Raw genomic sequence first — 26,367 nt, 5'->3', positions numbered from 1 at the left:
AATTTTTTAAAAAGTTAAAATATTTATGAATCAATAAACTATCGAAAACTCATATATGTATACATGTATAATTAAAATTGTTTTATTTTTGAATAAAATTAATGACTTTAATTTAATTTAAACAAAAAAAAAAAACACTCATAACTTTTGAATACTTAAAATTTTTTACCAATGTGTTATTTGGAAAGAAAAAATCTTTATTCTCTCCATTTTTGTCTTTTTGTAATTGATTTTGTCTGCATTGGGATAGTCGCCAATATATTGAAGAAAAAAACACAACTATGCGATAATAATGAAATTACATGCTATTAATAATGTCAAAAAGTAAATGAAAATATTAGACTTTATTCTGAGCTTTACAATAATTTAGAATTCACAATTAATGTATGGGTTAAATGAATATTTCATCAATTTTATTGAGTAGTATAAGCACAATAATATTTATAATTTTCCGCAGTTGGTTTTATTATTATTCACACAGTGAACTTTATTAACAACGACTGAACACTGAATCAGAGTAATTTTAGTACTCATTAAACTCAAAGTCAAAATTTGAAGTCTTTAATCGATTCTTAATTGATCAATCGATTAATTTTGAAATATTTTATAATTATATGTACTTAGGACGACACTAAAACTTTTTGTTAAAAAATGAATGATATTTAAAATTTTTTGTGTTTGTTGAGCATAATTAAATGCTCCTTAATTATTTTAAAAAATTTATCTTTTATTTTACTACTTTTGTCAAACATACATAACTTATTTTCATTATACATTTTTGTATATTTCATGTATCAATATGATTTGTTAATCATAATTCTTCGATTTTCTCATTACTTATATTTTAATATGTATTTCTTTTATTTTAAAGATTGACATTAAATTTAAATAATATTGGAAAATTCAATTAAAATCATAAAATGAATTTACATATTTTGTTATATAATAAAATATTTATACATGTATATATATAATAAATATATTACTTGAACGTAATGGTCATAAGAATGACGTATAATATAAATTTTATAATATAAATATAAAATTCGCATTTTTTTTAAATTTTACTTGGCAAATAGCAAACTCTTTATTTTGAATACACTTGCACACATTCATACATAAATTGCCATTATATTTCTCTAAATTTATTTAATATGTCAAATTTATTTATAAGACACATGACATTCAAATTTCGTCTGCATGTCAATAAAATATTATTATAAATTTCTTCTTGTACACTCATAAAGAAAATAAATTTTCTAAGATATTGAAACTAAAAATTGAAATATGTAAAAGAAAATTGCAAATTTTATTTAATACTTGACATTTTTTTATAAAATTTTTAAAAGATGACAAATTTATGGAATTTATAATCAAACATCACTTATCAATTAAAAAATTTGTATAAAACACCAGGGTTGCCTATAATAATTATTTATGAGTTTTAATGAATTTACATACTATACAAATAACTCTTTATCTTAAAGCATTTTTTTTTGAAAATTGAATATTTAAAATAATTAAAAAAGTATTATTAAATTAAAGAGCATTTATGTGTAAAGGTGTTTAAATAAAAATTAATAAAACAATTTTCTTACTACATACTCGTATTATGAAGGAAGAGTAAATAATTTTATACAAAGTGAACTTTAAAGAAAATTGACATTTATTCATTAAGTATTTAATATTAATCCTAAATTTTTTTGTTTTTTTTTTTAGGGTTATACACCATTACATTTGGCAATGCAATTTGGAAGAGATAATATTTTTGAACTGCTCTGTAATGTTTATAGTAAGTAATATTTCTTTTCATATAAGTAGGTACTCAAAATAAACAAGCGTCAATTAAAGTAATTCTTATTTTAAGAATTTTAATGAATAATATTATACTATAAAAACTAGTTAGTATCTTAAGTAAAATAAAATATTAAAAGAAGTAGGAAAAAAAAAATTAGTTTGGCCCATGGGAGGATCGAACTCACGACCTTCGCGTTATTAGCACGACGCTCTAGCCAACTGAGCTAATGGGCCATATATCTATTTCTTGTCAATTATCATATATGAAAATTGTACTCATTTTAAACATAATTGATAATACAAAAAGAAACTCATTTAAAATTTCACTCTAAAAATTTTTCACTCAACAAAAATTATACTCAAAAATTTATCTGCTTAATAAAAAATTAACTATAGAATGTAAATGAAAAGTAGTGTGAATATTAAAAATATTATGGTAACATGTTAATTTAATAATATTCCGGGCATTGGAATTAGCATTGTACTTAATATAATTCCGGTTGCATTTACAATTGTAAATATGTATGTATATTAATTAACATCAAAATATTAGCTACTAGAATTCCGAAATAAAAATAACCGCTGAATCTTAAAATCTCTTTTTACTAAATTTTCAATATTTTATGCTATAATTAAAAATTTTATTTCAAAATTAAATAGATATAAGTTCTTAAAATACATATACTTTAATAATGTATCTAAATATCATATTATTTCTCCTTCTTATACTTTATAATATTATTCTGAAGCCCCATATATAATAATTTGCAAAAATCCTATTGTAAATGTAGAAAAATATTTATTTGTTTTCTGTTATATAAATTTATTTCTAAATAAACTTATTTATTATTGATTTATTACATCAATTCAATTCAATTTTATCTCATACTTATATAATATTATACAAGCAATTCAATCACTTAATAACCATGTATAAAAATAATAATAATTTTTTTTTTTTTTTTAAACTTATATATTAAATCATGATATTAAAGTTATCAATAATACAAATATATTACATATACTTGTATAATATTTAAAAACAGATAATAAATTGATTTGGTACAATAACAATAAATAAATAAATATGAGAGAAAAAAAATCCAAAAGCCCCAAACAAAATCTTTGAAAAATAAAAAAAAACTATAAAAATAAAAATGGGACAATAAATATATTTTGATAAATGCCGATTCTCAAAATAAAGAAAGGGAGAACGAGACAAAAAAAAGATAAAAAAAAAATATAATTTTTTTCCTTGTTGAAAAGGACACCTTAAATGGATAAGAGAAAACAAATATGTATATAGTAATACAATAAGCTACTAAAAAGAATTGTGCCTATATTTTATATAATTTTATAAATTCATAAAATAAACAACTTACATAATACATAAGCCATCTTTGTTTGGTATAACAAAATTGATTTTCAATTTAGTAGGTATTTTTAATAAAAAACAATATTAATGTAAAACGTTCATTTATTACGTAATAAAAAAAGTATACATAAAGTCATCTACCGGAATAAATGTGCATATTTGCACCTCTCAAAGACGCTTTCATAATATCCTAGATGTAATTAGGGTTTGTTAATTTGCATGATTATATAGGAAGGTTATATATATGTATAATTAGCCCCTTAAAAGGATTACCGAAACAATTTAAGTTTCTTAATATTCTTGTCTGTGTTGGTATTTAAATACTAGCAAATTCAATATTATTTCTGTATACACATGTATGTACATACATATTATAATGAGTACTCATTATAATATATAGGAACATTTTTTTTTGTGGTATAGCTAAAATGTTATTTATTTTATACTCTAATTTATTCACACTGATTGAATAAATATATGATTTATTTTCATTTTTATATTAAAAAATAAATAAAAAAAAATTTAAAACAGTCAACAAATTTATAATAAATATACATATACAAAAATTTATGTGAATATTGTTTATTGAAGAAAACATTAATTAAAATAAACAATTTTTATTTATTTTTTTATTAATTTTATTAAATATTTGTAATTTATCTGAAAATTTTGTAATTTTAAATATATATATTTAAGTATGTACATTTTACCGCCTAAACTACATTGTATCGGAATGTAAAATATCGGAAATAATTACCCGAAGTTTTTATACTCAAATATTCATATGTACATGTATAGGCCGCAATACCAGATTAAAGTAGAAGTGACTTCAATTTAAGTATGACATTAATGACAATAAAAATATCTAACAATTCAAATTAATAATACTAAAATTATGAAAAACTTACTTTAAATTTTGTTCCAGGATATTGTTCTAAACTATATCAATTGCGGTCCTTATATTTGGCTTAACTGATTTTATTTGCATTTCAAGTCATTTAGAACTCCAATTCTGTTTACGTAGTAATTTGTTCTTTATTTTTACATTGTTTCACTTGATATACTTAAATAATACATAGTTTTTTATTCATTATTTATAAAAGACATGTTGATGTAAAAGTCATTATACATACATATATGTGTACAGATAGACAATAAGTAATACATAAATAACTAAAAAACAAACATAAAAATTAAAAGATAATACCGATTTGTCGGATCTTTTATTTGTTTTTGTTTTATACATACTATTCCAAATTGAACCTTATCACCTGTCAATCAAATGTGCATCAAGGTATCAAAAATCATTGATCAGAAATAATAGTATTCATACATTATATATATACATATATGTGTAACATTATGTGTGTATGTTAAGTGTTTGTAATTCAATATCATGCCAAAATAAATGGGTCCAACACTTATTTAAAATATAAACCAATACTAATATCAACCAAAAATAAGCCAGCCAACTTAAGACTTGAAGAAGATACTGTCATCTCTGTTATCACTCATATGACTATTATAAATTTTTTTCATACTTCAATTTTTGATTCAATGAAATAGAAATTTAAATTGACAACTGGTCAAAATGAATTTTCGCTACTCCAAATTTATAACCATGCTACTAATAAAATTAAAAAGAAGAAAATGAATTCAATTTAAATTTTTATTGAATTTTATTTTGAATTTATTTATTATTGTCGAAAAGATTTTATGCTTGAATAAAATACAATTTGAGTTCGGATCATAAAAAATATAATTAATTCGGAAAATAAATTGAAGTTTTTTTGTCTAAATTATTGTTATATTGAAGAGGAATGACAACCATCAATCTTTTTTGTTCAAAATTTTTTTTCGAAAATTTATAAAATTAGTTTGTTATATTTATGGCTTTATTCTTGAAAATATCATTGTTTTGTTATTTTATCCTAAGTCCTAAATACATACATATATAAAAATTTCACAAAAATAAAGAATATTTTGAATTCTTATTGTTACATTGAAGGCTTTTGAGTTTTCATCCTAAATTTGTATAGGCTCCAAATTATGTGTTTTTCAAGTATTTAAATTCTTACTGCCAGAATCTGCTATTTATATTAAGTGTTATTATTTTTATTAAAAATTTTCTTATTCCAAATTATCAAACTATTCAAAATTTTTAGCATGTATTCAATTCAAACAGCAAAATAAATTATATTAAAAAATTAAATATAAATACATATAATTTTTTTTTCTTATATTTTTTTTTTTTTCAAATAATATATAGAAGCAAATCGTGATATAACTGATTGGAGTGGTAATAAACCATTAGATTATCGTCGTCAACGTACAACTGTATCAGCATCAACATATAGCAGTGAGTATTTTGATATTTTATTACAACAACAACAATCTATAAATCCACATAAATATAATATGGGTACAGTAATACATAAAAAACGTTCACAACCTCAAAGATCAACAACATTTAATACATATAGTAATAATAGTCCATTACAAAGGGCTAAATCATTAATGGTTGGTAAAAATAAAAAAAATTCACCATTATTAATGCGTGAACAATATAAAAATTATAATATAAATAAACGTATGAGTCATAATATTCAAGATAATCAACATAATAATGATGTTGGTTTTGATGAAGTCGATGAAAGACTTATACCAGCTACAACTTTAATGACAACAGCAGCAGCAACATCAGATAATAATAATTTAACAACATTACCATCATTAAAAGAAAAATCATCAACATTAAAGAAAATGGTTTCGTCTAAGAAATCTTTTAAAAATTGAAAAAATTATTTTAAAAATTTCTATTCCTGTTTTTTTATACTTTACACAAATTTTATAAATTTTTTTTTTTTTGGAATATTGGATTTTAAATTATAAATTTATAATTTAATGCTTATTGTTATTATATAAATATTTTTGTTACATTTTTCTTAATATAACTAATTTTCATTAGCTTGATTTTATTTACTAACCAAAATATATTTGTTACGTTACTTTTATATTATACAATTTATTTTAAGATCAAAAATTTTTAGAAATGAATATTTAAAAGTCGCTTTAAAATCAAAATATAGATGAAAAGGAGTCGCTTTTTAAATGAACTCATCCCAGTGAATATGTGAACAAATACATTATACAATTATTCACTTACAAGAAATATTTCTATAATCAAATTATTTTGCCAAAAATCTTTGTTATTGATCTATATTGCATAGCGGAAAAAAACAATTCAGATAATTCTATAGTCTTAAAAAAAAAGATGAAAAACTGAATTAGTACTATTTTATTTTTCTGTTTTAAAATTATATACTTGTCAATTATCCTATCTAATGAATTAGACCTTATATATAAATTTATATAAATCTAAAATAAGGTTTATTAGAACACTAACCTCATCATCTCACAATAAACTCATCAACCAATAACTACCTATTTTTACCGAGAAATTGAAAATTCTCAGAAAAAGTTTTTTATACATTCCTACACTAATTATTAAGAGATTCGAATGTGCAATTCTTTTCATATAATTAATCTAATTCATCTAGTATCATTCCGGGAATTTATTTAACCCATTTATTCCAGTGTATCTATTATAACACTAAGCTTAAAGGCGCAGCGAACAATTTCATATTGGGTTAATATTGTGTTATTAAGTGCATACCACCACAATAGCGTGAAATTAATGGGTTAAAATATTATATTATATATTTATTCTATTCACAATATAATTATAAAAATTTTTTTTAACAAAATAGTCTTAATAAAATATTCCAATTATAATTACTTTTTATTTACAAGTTAGACATAAACAAATGAAAAATTCTCTTATTTCTACCAGATTTAAACGACTCCTATAATTATAAAATATAGCGACTTCTTTAATAATTATCAATTATTTCTTTTATGTATTCTACTTATATTTTATTGCATGTTATTTCTTATGTTTTTTTTTTATATATTTTAAATTTATTATATACAATTTTTTTCAAATCTTAAAAAGTATTATAATTTCTATTATATTTTAAATATGTATATGCATTTTTTTTTATTAAAAATTTTATAAATATTAAATATTTAATTTAATTTAAATTAAAAAATAAAAACTTAAATTCTCTTTTTTCTTATTCTATGACAAAATGCTGCGCATTTTCTATTTCCACATATATAAAACTCCAAAATAAAATAATTAAAAATTAAATTAATTGTCCTAATTTCTCCTATGATGGTGATTGGTTATAAAATTACTATAAATTAAAAAAATTAATTTAAAAAATTATAATAATAAAATTAGAAATAGAAGCAATGCGTTTGAAGGTTAAAAGTAAAGGATTTTTATCACTAAGGCAAGTTTTTATCACAAGTGTGAAAACAAGAGTCTATATTATGAGCATAAAAAGCAAAAAAAAAAATATATGCACTTTATAAAGCATAATTTTATTAATTAAATTTAATTTTTGCTGCTTTTAATCTTGTTTATTACATATCTTTTTTTTTTTTGTGTGTATATATATGTGATTGATTTAATTCAAAATTCAAAATATTTTGCATGTTATTGTAAAAAAAAAGGAAAAATTTGATTCTATTAAAAATTTAATTTTCGCTCTTTTTGTTTCAAATTATATACAAACAAAATTTACAAAAAATTTCGAATACACACACAATACGCTGCGCTTAATTAATAAAAAGGTTCTTCTGAAAAGCCAGTTCTAACTTAGTACTAAATAGATTGCAGTGTATATGCCTAATAAGAACTGATTAAACAGTAAAGCAGTGCTTTTAAAAATGCAGAACTGCAATAGCAGCTTTTCTAAAAGGAACTAAAATTGCGATTTCAGAAATTTCTAACTGCAATAGCTTAATTATCAAAAAAGATGAAAATTGCGATCTTTTTTGTACTTCTTATCAATCAATCCAAAAAAGTTATTTTAGTTTTATTTAGTTTTTTTGATTTTAGGAATTGTGTTCATATACTGCGTTTTCAGAAGAGCCTATACACTAATTATTTTCTTTTATAATAAATTACTTTTCTATATTACATTAATATTAAAAAACAAATAATTGTTCTTATAATTATTAGTCATGCAGCTTTTACAATCATTACAATCTCATCAAAAATTTAGTTTATTATTGAAAATATTGCGGAACTGTAATGAACAAATTTATTAAATGCAATATAGTAAATATAAAACATACTTTATACGTGTAAAAAATTATTTATCTCATTAAAGACAAACCTTTTTTTTTAAATATCTAAATCGACCTTTTTTATATTTGAATTGTGTTCTTTCATATATTGTTATTTATTCTATGATAAAATCTCTAGTTTTTTTCAAAATTTTACTTTTAATGGTCAATATTTCGAAATTTACATATAATATAATGAAAGAATTTCTACTACATTTTTTTTTAATTTAATGAAAATTTACGAGCTTTGATTTCTATATAAAATTATTAAACCGAAATTAATATATATATATAGGTAAATTAGTACTATAACTACACATTCCTGATAGTATAGCATATTATAATTTTTTTCTTTTTTAAATATAAAATTGAAACTTCCTGTACTCGAACACTCTTTAAATCAAACTGAATTTAATTAACGCTTTCAAGTATAGAGTTATATATTCATATTTAATTGCGTTGACTGTATTTAAACTTTTTTCTAAGATATATAGAGTTGTTCGAGTTAAAGGAATTCCACTGTATCAAAATTCCTTTTTTTCTTTTATGTTTTTATGTAAGTATATCGGTAAGTTTCTTAAATTTCAATTTAATAAATTTTAATATTTATGTGCTTAATTAATTAATTGTGTTTTTTAATGCTACAAATTAAATTAAAATTATTTCATATGATAACAAATAAAATAAATATTCTAGAATAATATGCAATTTAAAATTAATGTCATAAAGTTTTAATTTTTATAAAGTTTTAAATTAATTATTTATTAAAATATGGTTAATGTAACAGATCCTTGGATTTGCATTAACGTAATATATTACATATTAATTAAATTCTATTTATGTTACATTATCATGTTCCTAGAATGATCATTAATTTATGCATTAAAGTTTTTACTTCAGAATTTGTATCCAATAATGAGTACGATTCCAATCCAATGATGACTTTATGTGTTTTGCGTTCCTAAAAATATTTGAATATTTTAATTAATAATTCAAGCAAAATTTATAATTTAATTAATAATTATCATATGAATTAATTTTATAAAATAAATATTTGTAGAACCATCTTTATTCTAAAATGTTTCCGGTATTGGATATTTTTCAAAATACTTAAATATACCTAGATATTTTTATAATTTATTAAGTAATTTTTTTTTTTTGGTATTATAATTATAAAGTTGTCAAATTTATGTAATAATTATGTAGTATAAGAAAAATGATTACAATATTCTCTTTTTCATTTTTAAAATTAGTGATGTAGATTAAAGTTTTAATTTAATAAAAAACTTGTTAATACATTTAAAAAAATTTTGCAATACTACATTTACATAATTAGTAAAATTTAGAGTAATTTTAAAATTTAAATCATTATTTATTGTTAGATATATGTTAGAAGTAAAATGTTTTATTTAATTAATCGTACCTTTCATGAAAACTAAGTAGTAAATACTAAAATGTTTAGATTTATTCAGGTAATATGAGCAAAACAAAAATCAAAGTTAGATCATTTATTCTTACTATAATCTTGACTACTAGAAACTATTAATATCAAACTCAGTACCATTATATCCTAAATCCCCTTTTCACCTAATACGTTACTTAAATTTAATCATAGAATGCAATCATAAATCATAAATTGCAATAAGAAATCAATGCATAGATTTATGATGTGATATTCAATTATATATTCAATTATATTTTTATTATAACGTAGCTTTAGAAATTATGAAATAATTGTGGATCATTCCTTCCATTTTTATATATTTTTTGTAAATATATTTAATAGGTCAGCTTAAGTATCATTTTTTAGTTAATGTTATACTTCCTTATCATTTTCGATCATCTTCAATTTTGTAAAAACTGTAAAAACTTTCACCATTTCATCTCATATAATGGATTCGCTAAAATGATACAAATAGAACCATTATTTAATAAATGTTGTATTATAAATTTTTATTTTACTTAAAAAAAATGTACATTAAAAGTTTTTGTAATTTTAAATGTGAACACATTTTTTAATTTAAATACGAAAATTTTTTCATTCATTTCAATGTGACGTTTTTTATTTTTTATATAATTCAATATTAATATTTATTTTTACATTTTTTTACATGTTTTTTTTTATTCTGAATAAATGCTTTGAAAAAATATATTAAAAAATAATTATTATTAATAAAAATTCATTTTATTTTTCCTTCTTTTTTTGTTAATATAACTTTTAAATATTTAGAAATCAAAGCAAAGAAAAAGAATATAGGTAAGTGTGATAAATTTTTAATTTTAAATAAATGAAATTAATTTTATTTTCTTCTTTTTTTTTCTTTTAACATTAAATGAAATTTGAAGAAAAAGACTCGGGATTCCTTCGGATTGGCTCTTTGAATGTCCGAGTGAAAAAGACGACAGAAGCATTCAGCAATTTTCTGGGAGTGGGAGGGAGCAATGGAAATACGAATCAAAACAACAATCATCACCATTACCATCACCAAAACCAACTGCAAAGTGGTAATATTTTTTTTATATTATTGGTTTTATAAAAAAAATTAATGTTAAAAATTTTGTTTTAATTTAAATTTGTAGGTATGATGCCACCACCATCTCAGAATCCTCGAGCACATCAGATGAGAGCGAGCATACCAGTACATTTAAGCAATAATAATAATAATAATGATAAAATACATAAAACATGGGGATCTGTTGATAATATACCGAAACCATATGATAAAAATATGCCACCACCATCAAAAAATTCAAAACGAAATAGTAAGACAAAAAGATCACAAGATGGTTTTAATAGTATGCCAAGTACACCAAATCAATTAACAACTGATAAAAAATTTTTAAGTCATGATCAAAAAATTATTTTTCAAGATTCTGATGATTCTGATTCAGCAGCTGGTTTCGATTCAAGTTGGTCAAAAGCGAAATTTTAATATTATATTTTTCAACTTACACATTTATACATTTACATATATTTTTTTTAACGATATGGGATTAAAATTTATTCTTTATATTTATATAACAATTAGTATGTATTTAAAATTTTTAAAAAATATTGTCAATATTGACACATATTTAAAATGTATTGGGAAAACTCTATAATTTATATTCAAAAAGAAATAATTATTTACTCATTTTATAATAATCTCATAAAATTATTAAAAAAGAACATAGAATTTCACTTAAATATTAGGATGCACGCCTACATTTAAGGTATTTTATTTTAAAGCAATTCATTTTTGATGAATTAGACATTTAAATTTAAAAAGTACTATGACATTTTTTTTAATTATGTACATTTAATTTTTTTATTTGATTCTTATTAATTTTAAAAAAAAAATATGTTGATTAAGGTCCCCGAAATAAATTACTTCGTAATATAATAAAAATACTCTCTCTTAATATAAATTAATTAAATATAAAAGTTAAATTAAAATGTTTTTAAAATTTTGTAGCAGAATTAAATTGAATTATTTAAGTAAAATACTTCTCTAATTAATTTTCAAAAAAAAATGATTATAATATTAAAATTATAAACGAAATTAAAAAAAATTTAATAAAAGTTGATTAAAAATATGTAAATAATTTTAATCTTTAATTACAGATAAAAGAGCCTGATAAAATCTAAAGGGGTTATAAAGCCCATTAAAAAAACCAAATAAATAATAATGATTACATATTAAACATCAAAATACCTTTAAAATATGAAACTTTCCAATTCTGGAAAATTGTCTCATTACACTTAATTATAAATCCTCTAGTCCAAAATATTAATTGTCCTTTAGATTTAGTAATTATTTCATATTCAAAACAAAACTAAGTGTAAATTTGCATAAATGTAAAATGTAAAAACTTAAAACTGTTAGACCATTTCTGAACCGTTTATACCTTACCTAAAATCAAGAGTTGAATAAGTTACATACTTAGTTCTACATAAATATATATGAAACTACATACCCACCTGTGAATTTGTAAATTTCATATAATTTTTCATATAAATCTGCTGATGAGCTATGATTTATCAATTTGTAATGGAAATTTGCATACATATGTACATTGAATGTATTTTAATTTTTCAATTGGAATATGATTTTTTCTTGAAATTTTCTTCATTTTTTAAACAAAATCATCCTTTCGAATAACTGTTTAATTTGTTATTGAAACAAACATGTCTTCCAAATCCTATTTAATTTGAAAAACGCTATCCCCTTTTTATGTAGCTAATTGCAATTGAACAATCTCAAATAGTTTCCACTTGTTTATCAACTTTGATTTTACATTTCCTAAATTTATATTTTACAAAAATTAAAACTTAATTAATTATAAACAAAAAAGCCTCCTTTTTTATTGCTCAATTTTTATATGAAAATGCTCAATTTTCGACTTTTCATTGTGAATTTGGTGAAAATTTTTGAAAATAAAAAAGAAACTCAAAATTTGAGTGAAAATATTTTGATATATTTTTAGACTGCTGAATAAGATTTAAAATTTTTTTTTTAATGCAACCGACAGCACCTAAATTTGACAATTTAATTTTGAAAATTTAATTGTCAAGTACATGTGCTACTTGTAAATAAAACTACCTTACCTTATAAACTTTAATAGCAATCTTCTTTTCCTTCGAAATTGAAGCAAGCGGCTAGGCAATTGATATATTAAACACTATAAATATTGTAAATTTTTTTATATATAAAATTTAATATATAAAATGGGTAAAAAAGATAAAAATAAGAAAAAAGGTAAAGGAGCTGAAAAAACAGCAATGAAAACAGATAAGAAACTTGCTGCAAAACAAAAGAAGCTGCTTTTAAAAATTGGCGAGGTAAAAATTTAAGCACTTGTGAGAAAAAAAAAAAAGAAAATTCTCAAACTTTTATAGGCTGCTATTGAAGAAATCGTTGCAAATTTAGAAAGTGAAGAAGCACGTTTAAAAGAAGTTACAGAAACAATATGTGAATGTCCAAGTCCACGATCAAATTTTACATTAACAGCTCATCCGGAAAAAGATGAAATAATCCTTTTTGGGGGAGAATTTTTTAATGGACAAAAAATTTGTATTTATAATGATTTGTACTTTTATAATATCAGTAAAAATGAGTGGAGATTAGTGAAATCACCATCTGGTCCAGCACCAAGAAGTGGTCACCAGATGTGTAGTGTAGCTAAAGAAGGTGGACAATTGTGGGTAAATAAAAAACAAAAAATTTCGTAAATTTTTAAAAAATGTACGTGTGCTTAATCTATAGATACCTTTATTTTCTAGTTATTTGGAGGAGAACATGCGAGTCCTTCACAAATGCAATTTTATCATTACAAAGATCTGTGGGTTTTTCAATTGGCAAATAAAAGATGGGAAAAAATATCTGCACCAAATGGACCATCACCACGTAGTGGACATCGAATGACTGTTACAAAAAAGAAATTAATTGTATTTGGTGGTTTTCATGATAATAATCAAGCATATAAATATTTTAATGATGTTCATATGTTTTCTTTGGAATCATATACTTGGTTAAAAATTGATATTACGGGTACTATTTTACCTCCTCCAAGATCTGGTTGCTGTATATCAGCATCACCTGATGGTAAGATTCTTATATGGGGTGGTTACAGTAAGTCTCAAGTTAAAAAAGAAATCGACAGGGGGACCACTCACACGGATATGTTTGCTTTAACTCCGGACAGTAATACACAATATATATGCATAATTAGGCACATTTTTAAATATAACTTGTTTTTAGAATCGCAACCAAATGAAAAATTCAAATGGACAACAGTAAAACCTGGTGGATTTAAACCTTTACCACGTAGTAGTGTTGGCTTTGCTCAAGCTGCTAACGGAAAAGTTTATTGTTTTGGTGGTGTAATGGATATAGAAGAAGATGAAGAAAATTTGAGAGGTCAATTTGGTAATGAGCTTTATTGTTTAGACATTTCAAATAATACATGGCGCTTGCTGGATATACATAAAAAAGAAAAATCTAAAGGAAAAAAAACTGGAGTTGCCGACTGTGAAATGGACGAAAGTAAAGAAGAAACAAAAACTCAAACAACTACTGATGGTATTTTTACAATAACTGTGGCTGGACCTAGTTCATCGTCATCCGAAATACATACACATAAAGAAGGTACGATATCAAAATTTGAACCATCACATCGAATGAATGCTGGCTTATGTGTTATAAAGGGAAATCTTTATGTTTATGGTGGGATTTATGAAGATGATTACAATAAACAATTCACTTATAACGATTTATATTCATTGGATCTGCATAAATTGGATGAATGGAAAACTATAATAACAAACACCCAACATGATTGGATGGATGATGATTATGATAAAGATAGTAGTGGTTCTGAAACTGGTAGTGACAGTGAAACTGAAACTGATGAAGATGAAGACGGTGAAAGTATGGAAACAGATTAAGAAAAGTTACTATGTTTTTTTTTGTGTGTCTCAATTTTGCTTTTCAACAAATTTGTGTTATTTGCAGATTTTATACTTAACGTAATTATTGAATGAGAAACCAATTATTTTTATATTTTAAATAAAAATATACGTCTACTTATTTTATATTCTGCTAGTATAAGCAAAACTCGCAATCTTAATTATTTTTAAATTTTTATATATGGCCAAGCCTCGAAATGAAATTGTAATTTGAATTGTCTGATAATCAAGAGAAATATTGTATTTTAACTAAATCGTTGTGTTTAATAACGAAACATGTGTTCGAAAATATATAATGATCAGGAATGGGAATTAAATTGCATTCATTTCATGCAACGAATTGGAAATACTAAAGAAAGGAGCATCTTTGTTTCTTTCACTCTGTAAAAAAATCCAAGATCTTTGAAATATCTCTTAAACAAAAAAAAAAACAAAAAATCCAAGACTTACTTAACGTAAGTCTCTTTCTCAAGCCCAAGCATTGTCAAATTGAAGTTGACAATTCAATGTCAATGATGCTTGTAAGCAAGTAAAGAGCAAAAAAACAAAATTTTTGTAACTTTATTCAATAAAAAGCCTAGTGAATGAACAATTCTAAAAATAAAGTAAAGTATAAAACAAAACAAGATGGCAAAGAGAATTAAAATGTTTCCAAAAAAGAAAAGGTGCATAATTCTAAACTGCTGTTTGCATTTAAAAGAGGAAGTTTTCCACCATGTGTTTGCGAATACCACCTATAAAAGAAAACATTTGTTTTTGTTTGTTTTAAAAACCAGGGTCGGAGTTTGAACACCAGAGTTTTGTTTTCTAAGCAAAATTAGTTTGTATTATTTAATTAGTCTTACACACATGCGATATTCAAAATTGGCAATTTTTTATATGAACATTATTAACAAAAATTACTTTTTGCATTTAAACTTTTTAAATTTTTGATTGCATAAATAAATCTGATTGTAAATCTCTCAAAAAAAAATCTAAATTTCACAAATAACTTTAAAGTAAGAAAAAATACTTTTTGTTTCCTTTGGGAGAAACTTTTTGTTTAATATTTCACAAGCGAACCCAATATTTAAAAAAAACTTCAGTTAATTTTTAATTCTTGACAATCACTTAACTTTTCATTCCGTTGATTTATGATGATGCTATGACATAGCACATACATACATTACATCCGTTCTCAATCAATTATTATTATAATAATGATACATAATTTAATAATGAATCATAATTTTTACAAAAAGCACATCTAAAAATCTTGTAAATCTTTCATTCAATAATGGGATTCATGTCAGATGTCTATTTATTTAAATAAAATTAAAACCTCAAGGCTAGTTTAAAAAAAAAACAACTTGATTATAAATTTACTGTGTGTTGTATATAATTACAAGTTCTTAAAAATTAAATTTCTGAGAAAAAAAAAATATTATGCTCATGAAACAAAACTTATTATTTATTAAATAAATAATAAATTAATTAAAATTCAATTCTTTCTTAAGAAGATAGAATAATTCTTTGTATGTGAATTTATTCCTTATATTATTTAAAATCATATTTTTAGCTAAGACATAAACCTATTTTGTTTTATTTCAAAATATTTTCCATGTAAAAAAAAAAAAATGAATCTAGAAATTTCTGAACCTACCCAATAAATAAATTTCTGTATACATAATTATGTATTAAAAGCAAAATGACATTTCATAAATGTCATTCGATGACACATCAGCGTTCTTTGTCATTAATTCGTCATACATCAAAATTTTCTTTTTGTTTTTTTACAAAATATAAAATATTTTCAATTAATTTTTCAACGTGGATTATAAATAAATATTTTCCATAAAAAAAAAAAAAAAATATTGTAAATTGTTTTAAGAGAATTTAAAATGTAAGTTTTTTAAAAATATTAAAATATTAGTTTTTTTTTTTTCTAATAAAATCTTTAAAAATTTAATATAAAATATAATTAGCGTTAAGAAATTTTTGCGCTGTATGTTCCATATTCATTTTTTTTTCTCAATTTTTTTTTTTACAATAATACTAGAGACAAGATGAGGAAAGAAAAAAAAAAACAATGAAATAAAAATTTGTTTAAAGAAATTTTTTTTTTAATACATATTTGGATTTGAATTTGAATTTTGTTATAAAAAGAAAAAAAAAATGAAATAATTTTATTTCCATTTTTAAGTAAATTTGTTTATAGCCAATCTGTTTTGTTTTTAAAATATTTTTTTAAGGAAAAATAAGAAATATGGTAGTAAAAGAATTCTGAGAGTTACAAAAAAAGTTTATTTTTCTTAACATACAAAATAAAAATTGTAAAATGTAGGTTGTGGCTAGGTACACATAAAAAGAATTTTTAATTGACAGAAAGGAAAGAGTAGTGATGTAATTTTATAAAATATCTAAACATATAAAAAATGAAATTAAAAAAATAATGAAAAAAGAAGAAAAGAAAACATTTGAAAAAAATAATTTTTGTGATAAAACTCATTTTTTTATGTAGCTAAGCGAATAGTATAGAGTAGTTTTTATACAGAAAAAAAAAAATAGAACCTACATAGTATTTAAAAATCTTTTATTTCAATATTTTAACACGTCGTCCCGTACCCTACTTTACACATGTAGGTAACTATAAATTTTTTTACAGATAAAAGCTTAATTAAAAATTTAAAATATACAAACAATACCTACATACGTACATAAAATGTAAGAAAATAAAAAAAATTCCTATTATCAAGGTAAATAATAATATTTTATTGTGGAAAGAAAATATATCTACATAGAAGGGGAGTCTTCTTTATTTCTTCAACTCGATCGTAAATAATTTTATAAATTTATTATCTTAAATTATATATCAATTATAAATATTATATTTTTCTTTTATTATTAATTATATTTCTTTATAATTTTCTTATTTTTGCTTTTCTTTTTTAGATATTGTACCTATTTCCTATAAATGTGAGCAATTTGATTAGAAAAAAAAAAAAGAAAAATAAAAGAATCTATTAGAATATAGGAACTATGTGTGTAAATCTACAACATAATATAGAAAGATTAGGTATACCTAACTACTACCCAACTACATATCTAATAGCGATAAATATTCTGAAAGCTTCCCCTAAATTTAAGTAGGGTACACACAATAATATTATAATATTATAAAATATACATTATATTAGTACATACATATATGTATTTTGCATATGAGGAAAAATTATTTATGATTATTACTTTTTTTTACTTTGTATTGTGATATCAGAAAAAAATTTCAGTCTCTAATTATTAGAGAATTTTATTGTAATAACTAAAAAGTTCATTTTTATCGTATACCATATTATATGTATGTATATATATTTACATATGTTATATTAAAAAACGTTTCCTTTTTTTTTATACATAAAAAAATAGAGAATAAAAAAACAGAAAGAATTCAATATTATGATATCATCATTCATATATGTACGCATATGTAAGAAACGTAGATACTAGATACTATATTATTTTGTTGTATAGAAATCTTGACTATCGAATTTACCTTAAAAAAACTCTTTCAAGAATAATAATTAAGTATATTGTATTATTTATTATTAATATATCTTCGTGGCAATAAACATATTATTATAAAAAATCGTAAGATAAAAAAATATTTTTTTCTACTTCTATTTTCATATTTACATTAATTGTACGTATCTATATATTATATTCCATTTGAATATTGAACAATATTATATGTACATAAATGATGATAACAAATAAAATTTTTCAATTTTGATGATGATAACATTTAAATTTACTTTAAATATTAAACAAATATTCAAAGAATAGATATAGCTAAGTTGGTAATAAGGTAGTAGAATGGGTACCAATATTAATTTATCGTTTGTTAAAATTGTATTTATGAATTCGCTTTGAACAGATGCAAAATTATAAGTGAAAAAAATATCAAAACATAGAAACATTAAGAGTTTTATCACGAGTAAAATTTTATTAAAAATATAAAATTTAATTAAAAGTACGTTTCATTAATTTCTTAGGTACAATTCTGAAAAGATAATAATTTTATCATATGATAGAAGTCCAATTTATTTTTTTTTTTTTTTAAATTGTTTAGGTATTATTAAACAGAAACTTCAAATTCTGAATTTTTCCATCTTAATTAATTTTCTTAGGTCTCATTCTCTATTTATTTTTTTTTTTCCGTTTTTTCTATTTTATTTTTATTATGAATTTGTCGAATGTTTCTATTTTGCTATTTAATACACATGTAAAATACGAAAAGTTCAAAATACTGAGATCAACTTTTTTTTTTTAATTTTTTTCTTTATTCAAAGTAAAAAGCGTTATTAAAACAAGACGTTTTCTAGTTTTACAATTAGCTAATAAATTTTTTGATTGATAATCAATTTAAAAAAAAAATATTTAAAGTGACCAGATGTCATGTACAAAATTTTTTTTGGTTTTGTAACAAATTAACGAAATCTTGTACTGAGGATTGATTTTTATATGTATGGTACCTACATATGATGAGCATACGCTAAATTTTCTATATATTAATTTTAGAATCATTCTAGATATTAATTAATTTGAATTTTTAATAGATCTGGATTAAGTTTTCGAATATATTTTTATAAGTGTAATTATACATAGATATTATTCAACGTTAGAGTGTTAGTGTGATCCACATTAGAATTAAATTACCGTCAAAGACAGTTTTTACTAAATTACAAAAAAAAATAATTTTTGTTATAACAATTGATTGTATCTCCCAATCCAATGAAGTTATTTGATCCGTGCTTAGTGGACTAATTGGTAACCGGGGAATATATTGGCTTATCGTAGGATACCAGGTCAATATACTCGCCTTACGACGTTATACAGTACGTGACCTATTGCAATTGAATATAACAATTGAAAATAAACTATAAAGTCAAAATCGTGAAATTCGTGGACTGCGCAAATTAGATATCCAAGTTTTTGTTCAATTTGTATTTGTTAGAATTCATTTTTTAATACAATTCAATTATTGATTGCATTGCAAGTAAATTTTAAATAATTTAATCTATATTTTGTTTTCAATTCATTTTATCTTTTTTTTCATTTTGTTGCATTTTTCATGTAATTATAAATAATTTTTTTTTTTTGATATAGTTATGTTATGCGCACATGACATTCAAGAACTGAAAACTTGGACCTTGACTTAATTATTTTTACTGTTAATTAACTTTAATTCTTTTTATTTATTTTTTATTTTCCTTAATTATTCGATATTATTTTTATATTTTTTTCATTTTATACATATTATACTTATATAAAATTAATATTAATTACAATATTCATTCAAGCAGAACTTTTTGAAAATTCATTGGTTCTATTAGATTCGTTTGTTGAAGAAGTGTCTTTAATTTTGGTATTGAAATATAAGCTGAGAAATATTTAGTGTAGATGTAGGAAAAAAATTGAATTCAATTTCTAATTTTTAAAAAGAAATTGTTGATTACGTTAGCATAGTTATAAAAAGTTCTAATTCAATTTCTTATTCGTACATATTTTAAAATTTTGCAAATTAAATTCCAAATATTGGGTAATTGTTTTTAATAAAGTACTTATTATTAAAGTAGATAATACTAATTATGTGGGTGAAAGGAATCACTATTATAGTGAAAATTGAATAAATTTTGAATAGCACTGTACTAAATAAATATTAAGATTAACAATTAAAATTCAAAACACAATCAATTAAACATAAGAAAAATTTTACGTGACATGTAAAATTTAATAAATTTTATATACACTTATACTTATTTATGGATAAAAAATTTTATAATTACATAAGTGATAATGAAAACGAACAATAACCTTTTAACCACCTAAAATATAAAGAATTTAATTTACTTATTAAAAATTAGTAAAATTTTAAAATGTGGGTTAAAAGGTTGGTGTTACACACGGGTAATAATTATATGATTATTTGATAAATGAATATTTTCTTTTTTAATAATAAGTTTTTATGAACACACATTTCTAATTTAGTATTTGAATATTTGAATTGAAGTATGCATGTTGAATAAGAATTGCTTAATCTATAAAACAGGCCTTTATAAAAATGTAGGACTACAATAGGAGATTTTTCGAAAAGTGCAACTGTAATTAGGATATTTCTGAAATTACAAGCTTCAAATGCTCTTCATTACTTTAAATTTTAATTCACTAACTGTAATAGTTTAATTATCGCAAACAAGATGGAGATTTGATTCGGATTTTACAATTAGAAATGTGTTTGCATGCTACTTTTTCAAAAGAACCTAATTAGTTCAAAGGATGTTGTTTATATTGTTTCATTTAAACAATGTGTTTGGTAATTTCGGCTGAATATAATTTACCGGAATGAAAATTTATTGCTTAGCCAAAAGAACTTCTGTAATCCTTAAGTATATTCCAGATTACTCCAGATATTTTAGTTTTAAATTTTAGTAGGTATATACCAGTTAATAAAAGAAATCTGGTCACATATTTTCATTTGATTTTTTATTGCAATGAATGCCGCCAAGCTAAACCTGAGATAGCGAAAAAAATTATAATTATATGACTTTTTTTTATATAATTTTATTACTAATCAGTTTTAAAGCAATAAACGTTTTATCAACCTTTTTGAACCTTTTGTTTCTTTACTATTCTATTTATCTCGTAAAGAAGATATAAAATTTTTTTTAAGTTTTACTATCTTTAATGGAAATAATTACTTTTATATAGAAAACGAATATAGAAAAACGTACGCTTAAAAAATTAATAATGAATTTAAATTGCAAATAAGTGAAGATAAAGCAAAACAAAAATTTTTTTATAATATTTAAATTACGCCGCAAAATTATAGTGTTGTCAAACTCAGACATATACGTATGTAAAAATGTATATCATGTAAAGCTCATAGAAGTGTGAAGATTAAAAAATTATTTAATAATATTATTACAAAACAAAAAAAAAAAAGTTTATTGGGAAATTCGTAAAAAGCTTAGTTTTCATGATGAAATTTTATTAATTTTTTTTTTCTAAATATTTGCAAAATTTTTTAACTCTGAGTTCTGTTCTAATATGAGAGTTGAAAAATATAAATTTTGGTCGGTTCTAGAAATCAAATTCAGCTTTTTTAAAAGACCGGTCAGCTGTTTTATTTCTCTAAACCGGTTTCGATCAGTTGACGTTAATTCTCGTTATTTCTGTATTACTGCATTATTTTTGATAGTAATGGTCGTCATTTATATTAAATAAAATTTTTAAATGCCAAGTAGAATTATTAAATTTTGAACAATACGTAAGAGTTCGTAAACTTGGGTGTATTAAGGCACAAGTTTACAATTCAGCAGATGATTAAAAAGTACTTTTTTTAAGCTTATTTTTTCCATTCATTTAAATATAATAATTTGTATTGTTAAATTCATTTTATTTTAGTGACTTAACTCACTTAAGATTTCAAATTTGAAATTAAATTTATTTAGAGTTTCAAACCTTAAATCGGATAGAAAAATTATTTATTTGAATAAAATATTTTACTCAATTGCACAATACATAATTACAATGGAATATTATAGGTATGTATGTAGAGTATAGGTGATAAATTTATAAATGAAAGTTGAGGTATTATGAAATCTTAGCTTTCAAATCACAATGAATTTTGTCATCTTGAAATGAAAATCTACTTTGTAATAACTAAAATTATTTATTATATTTAAAAAAAAAAAACAAATTGTTCTCAATTAATTCCTGGATATTTTGTTTATATTTTGTAAAAGTTGTTAGTCATTTATTAGTTGTTAGTTTTACAACGTTACATTCAAATACACATAAATATATACACATACCTACATATATGCTTTATAAATGTAAAATAAAAATGTAAACATACTCAAATCATATAGTTATTCTCGTATATTTTAAACTTGATTTGATCATATTAGAAACTAGTTTTTCAACTTTCCGTAAACTAATAATATTAAAGATGTTAGGAGTATTTTGTTTTTTTCATTTATTGTCTATGAATAAATTTTCTATATTAATATTATAAAATTATATGTAGGCTCTGTTTGTAGGTATTTGTAGATCGAACAAAACTGAATTATTGTAAATACATAAGTATGTATATACATATGTAGGTAGCAATGGGGATCATTTTTTTTGATTATTCCGATTAATAATAATTTATACCTAAAGTAAAAAATAAATAATAGGGTTATAATCTATTTTGAAACAATTATTTGAATTAGTCGAACGTGTAATAAACGTACGATATATATAAGAGAAAAATTTGGTTTAGTCAAAATTTTGTTGAAATAATATTAAAAACATAATTTTAAGTAAACGAAACCTGATTGTTTTAGAAATATTTAGAACATAATAAAGGTCCCCATTTAAGAATAATTAAACACTTATACTTACAATTTAAGAATTATAATTTTACATTGCAATTCTCGAAACCACTGCATGTAAGCCTCTACTGGACAGATTTCGTGAGACTTTAATTTAGAACTAATTCTTTCCAGAATATTCATTCATCAACAAATATTAAATTTTCATTATTTTACAAAATAATTTGCATAAAAACTCAACAATTTACAATTAATAATCAATATTCTAATTTTATTTTAAAATTCTATTTCATATCTTATATAATTTTTATAATATATAATCGCCTAATCCTTAATAGGAAATCATTTATAATTACAAAGAATATGTAATTTAAAATCCACCCCTTTTATGAATGACCTACATATTAAAACATTCTTATTTAAAAAATTCGCTATTATATAAAAATGTAAGTACCTACATACATACATATATAGATAAGTATTATATTTTTAAAAAGAGAAGAGACCACTTTTGGCAAAATGCCAAAGAAAAGAGAAAATAAATAAAATAAAAATTAGCTTCCCTACAATACGAGTAGAAGACGACGACTGCATTTATTATTATTTTAGACGATAATTATTATTTTATTTTATTTTATTTAAAAATAGAAAAATTAGTATATTATAATGTTCCTTAAAAATAATAATGTTTAATTAGAATTTAAAAATATCGGCACCCACTCAATTATGTCAACAGACTAATTATAAAAAAGAATTAAATTGAAAATAAAAAAGATAAAATTGTGAATAATTATGTAATTATTGATTATAGTAATTGTGAATAATTATTTAATTATAATTGAATAACAAGGCTAAGATGATAAAATCGGAAAGACTAATTTAGTTGATTGATCTTGTATAATATTTATAAAAATTTTGAAATATTTTTAAAAATTGATTAATGATTTAATGAGAACCTGTTCTCCACTTGCTTAATTTAATCTTCCATTTTTCAATTTAAGATGTTTCTTAATTCACAATTAAATAAATTTTATTAAGCAATTGATTGACTTAATCAAAAAACACAGTACAGCAACTCTTCTTAAATTTGGATATTTGCCAGTTTGAATGAACTTTGTTTTTTTTTTCAGTTTTTATAAAATATCTTGTTACACTCACCTTTTTCTAAAAAATTATATTAGAGCTTGCTTAAAATTATATTTTACAATTAGAAAGAGATAAATTCATTAATTTTAGATCATTGAAAATTCCAATGAACATTGATATGAAGTCACCGGAACTTTTCCACCTTATTCAACAGTTCAATTTTGTAAATAATATTTTTACACATCACTAATTGAAGCTCAGTTATTATTTATTCCCTTTACATATCTACCTAATGTTCTTTCAACACAATAATTAAAATTTTATAATTTATGACATTTAACTTGTCACAAAATAATGTTGACAGTTTACTTTATTATTACTTCATTGTTCTTGTTTACATTTTGGAATTTTTTTTCCTATTCATTTCCTTCACATTTCTCTTTATAAGAATTCAAATAAGAAATTTAATATCTAAGCGTTAAAATGTAATAAAGAACAAAAGAAAAGCTCCATGCACAATATATTTATGTGTGTATGCATATAAAAAATGAAACATGCAATATAAAAGTGCTAGTATACACATAATATTATATTTTATTTGAAATAGTGTTGTTTTACGATTACCTATTTTTTTCTATCTTAAGGTTATACTATAAACCTTAAAGATAGAAAAGATTAAAAAAGAAAAGTAATGTGTGCATGCAAAATTAACCGATTAAATATTAAATTTCATGTGAATATTCTTGAGTAAATGTAGTCATAAATGTATGTTGGTGCATAAAAGTATTACCATAGTATATCATGCAAACTAATTCTATTTAAATTTGTCATATAAAAAATACAATTGGCTTTTTCTTAAATTTAATATTTAATTTGATATTTTTGTTTGTAAGTCATACTAATCATAATAATAAGAATTCTTTAAGAATTTGACATAAATTTGTTACAAGTAACGTCAGTTTGACACATAAAATGTAAGTGTATGAAAAAATTCACTTTAATAAAATACGTTATTAATAAAATATTAAGAATATGTAAAGAAAAATTCTGATTTCAAAACTCTATTTTAAAATTTTATTGAATATTAAAAACAGACACTTTTAATTGATTAAATTGATTTTAGGGGGCAAAAAAATTAAAACAATATATGTATAAAAACAACGGTGTAGAACAATAGAAGAGAGAAAGTAAAAACAGGAAATTTTCGATAAATTTTTTCTTTATATTTTTAATTGAGTAATATTGAATATGTTCTCAATAATGTGCAATGCAATCATGAATTTCTGTTATAAAATTGTATATATAGACCAAAGAAACTATTAGAAAATTTTAACAATATACCGATAGATTTCTATATTTGAAAAGTGTATTTTGTTTTCCTTCTTTTTTTACTTTTTTTATATACAATATATTCAATGTGTGTATGTGCAAAAATTACTTACATGTGCATTTAACAACCCACTGCACATTATGCGTTCTTCATACTGAATACATTCAAATATTATTATTGACACCATGTAGAATGCCCAAATACTCATATATACATACATTTATGTGGACAGTTTGTTAACAAATAATTTTATTAATAGACATATGTATACAAAATGATAAAAAATACATGTATGTGGATATGTGTGCATATAGTCATTGATTTCTCTCTCTTTTAATTTAATTCATTTTCTTCTTCTTTTTTTTTGTTTTTGATTACTTATTGCAAATTAAATCAAACATAATTCTTTTTAACAGTAATACATAAATAAGATGTTAATACACTTTTGTTTTTTAAGTTAAGGACACAAGCACTCAATACGAATAATGGTGATCATACAACACCAAAAAAAAAAATTTTAAAGAAATGATAAAGTAGGAACATGTTTACTGGATTTGTGTATTAATATGTATGTATGTATTAATGTACATCCATCCAGTTACGGTATTTAAGATAGCTTTACACAATTTACTGGTTTTAAGTTTAGTTTTAAATATAATAAATAATTAAGATCAAGGCTTTTTAGATCAAGTACCTACATAGTATGCCTAATATAATTTTGTATATATGGTTTCAAATTTTCAGTTACTTGAAATCAATTTTTAGCTCTTCATTC

General features: G+C 21.9%; 3 protein-coding genes and 1 non-coding gene across 5 annotated transcripts in view; 3 read left to right on the top strand and 1 right to left on the bottom strand.

Annotated features, from left to right (window-relative positions):
* The first annotated feature begins 1,724 nt into the window (after window positions 1-1,724).
* On the top strand, window positions 1,725-11,748 carry LOC129612837 (homeobox protein 9-like). The gene is made up of 5 exons (XM_055526620.1): window positions 1,725-1,792; window positions 5,442-5,531; window positions 10,602-10,628; window positions 10,718-10,876; window positions 10,952-11,748. The coding sequence occupies exons 1-5, from the start codon at window positions 1,744-1,746 to the stop codon at window positions 11,302-11,304; spliced, it is 678 nt and encodes a 225-aa protein (XP_055382595.1). The 5' UTR covers window positions 1,725-1,743; the 3' UTR covers window positions 11,305-11,748.
* On the bottom strand, window positions 1,958-2,031 carry Trnai-aau (transfer RNA isoleucine (anticodon AAU)). The gene has a single exon. It is a non-coding gene; the product is annotated as a tRNA-Ile (tRNA).
* A 1,226-nt stretch (window positions 11,749-12,974) lies between the features above and the next one.
* LOC129612860 (kelch domain-containing protein 4) lies at window positions 12,975-14,961 on the top strand. The gene is made up of 4 exons (XM_055526650.1): window positions 12,975-13,193; window positions 13,251-13,556; window positions 13,635-14,055; window positions 14,113-14,961. The coding sequence occupies exons 1-4, from the start codon at window positions 13,080-13,082 to the stop codon at window positions 14,796-14,798; spliced, it is 1,527 nt and encodes a 508-aa protein (XP_055382625.1). The 5' UTR covers window positions 12,975-13,079; the 3' UTR covers window positions 14,799-14,961.
* Window positions 14,962-16,570: 1,609 nt separating this feature from the next.
* Window positions 16,571-26,367, top strand: part of LOC129612795 (Golgi phosphoprotein 3 homolog sauron) — a 19,608-nt gene continuing 9,811 nt past the window's right edge. The window contains exon 1 of one of the 2 annotated variants that reach the window (XM_055526571.1): window positions 16,571-16,701. The gene's annotated coding sequence lies outside the window, so the exon portion shown is untranslated. The remainder of the gene's footprint in view (window positions 16,702-26,367) is intronic. The other variant, XM_055526572.1, reaches the window with a different exon arrangement.

The sequence above is a fragment of the Condylostylus longicornis genome, unplaced genomic scaffold, assembly GCF_029603195.1.
Source record: "Condylostylus longicornis isolate FDR11 unplaced genomic scaffold, ASM2960319v2 ptg000077l, whole genome shotgun sequence".
Lineage (NCBI taxonomy): Eukaryota > Metazoa > Arthropoda > Insecta > Diptera > Dolichopodidae > Condylostylus > Condylostylus longicornis.
Note: the sequence above shows the minus strand (reverse complement) of the source record. Positions and strands in the feature narration are given on the sequence as shown.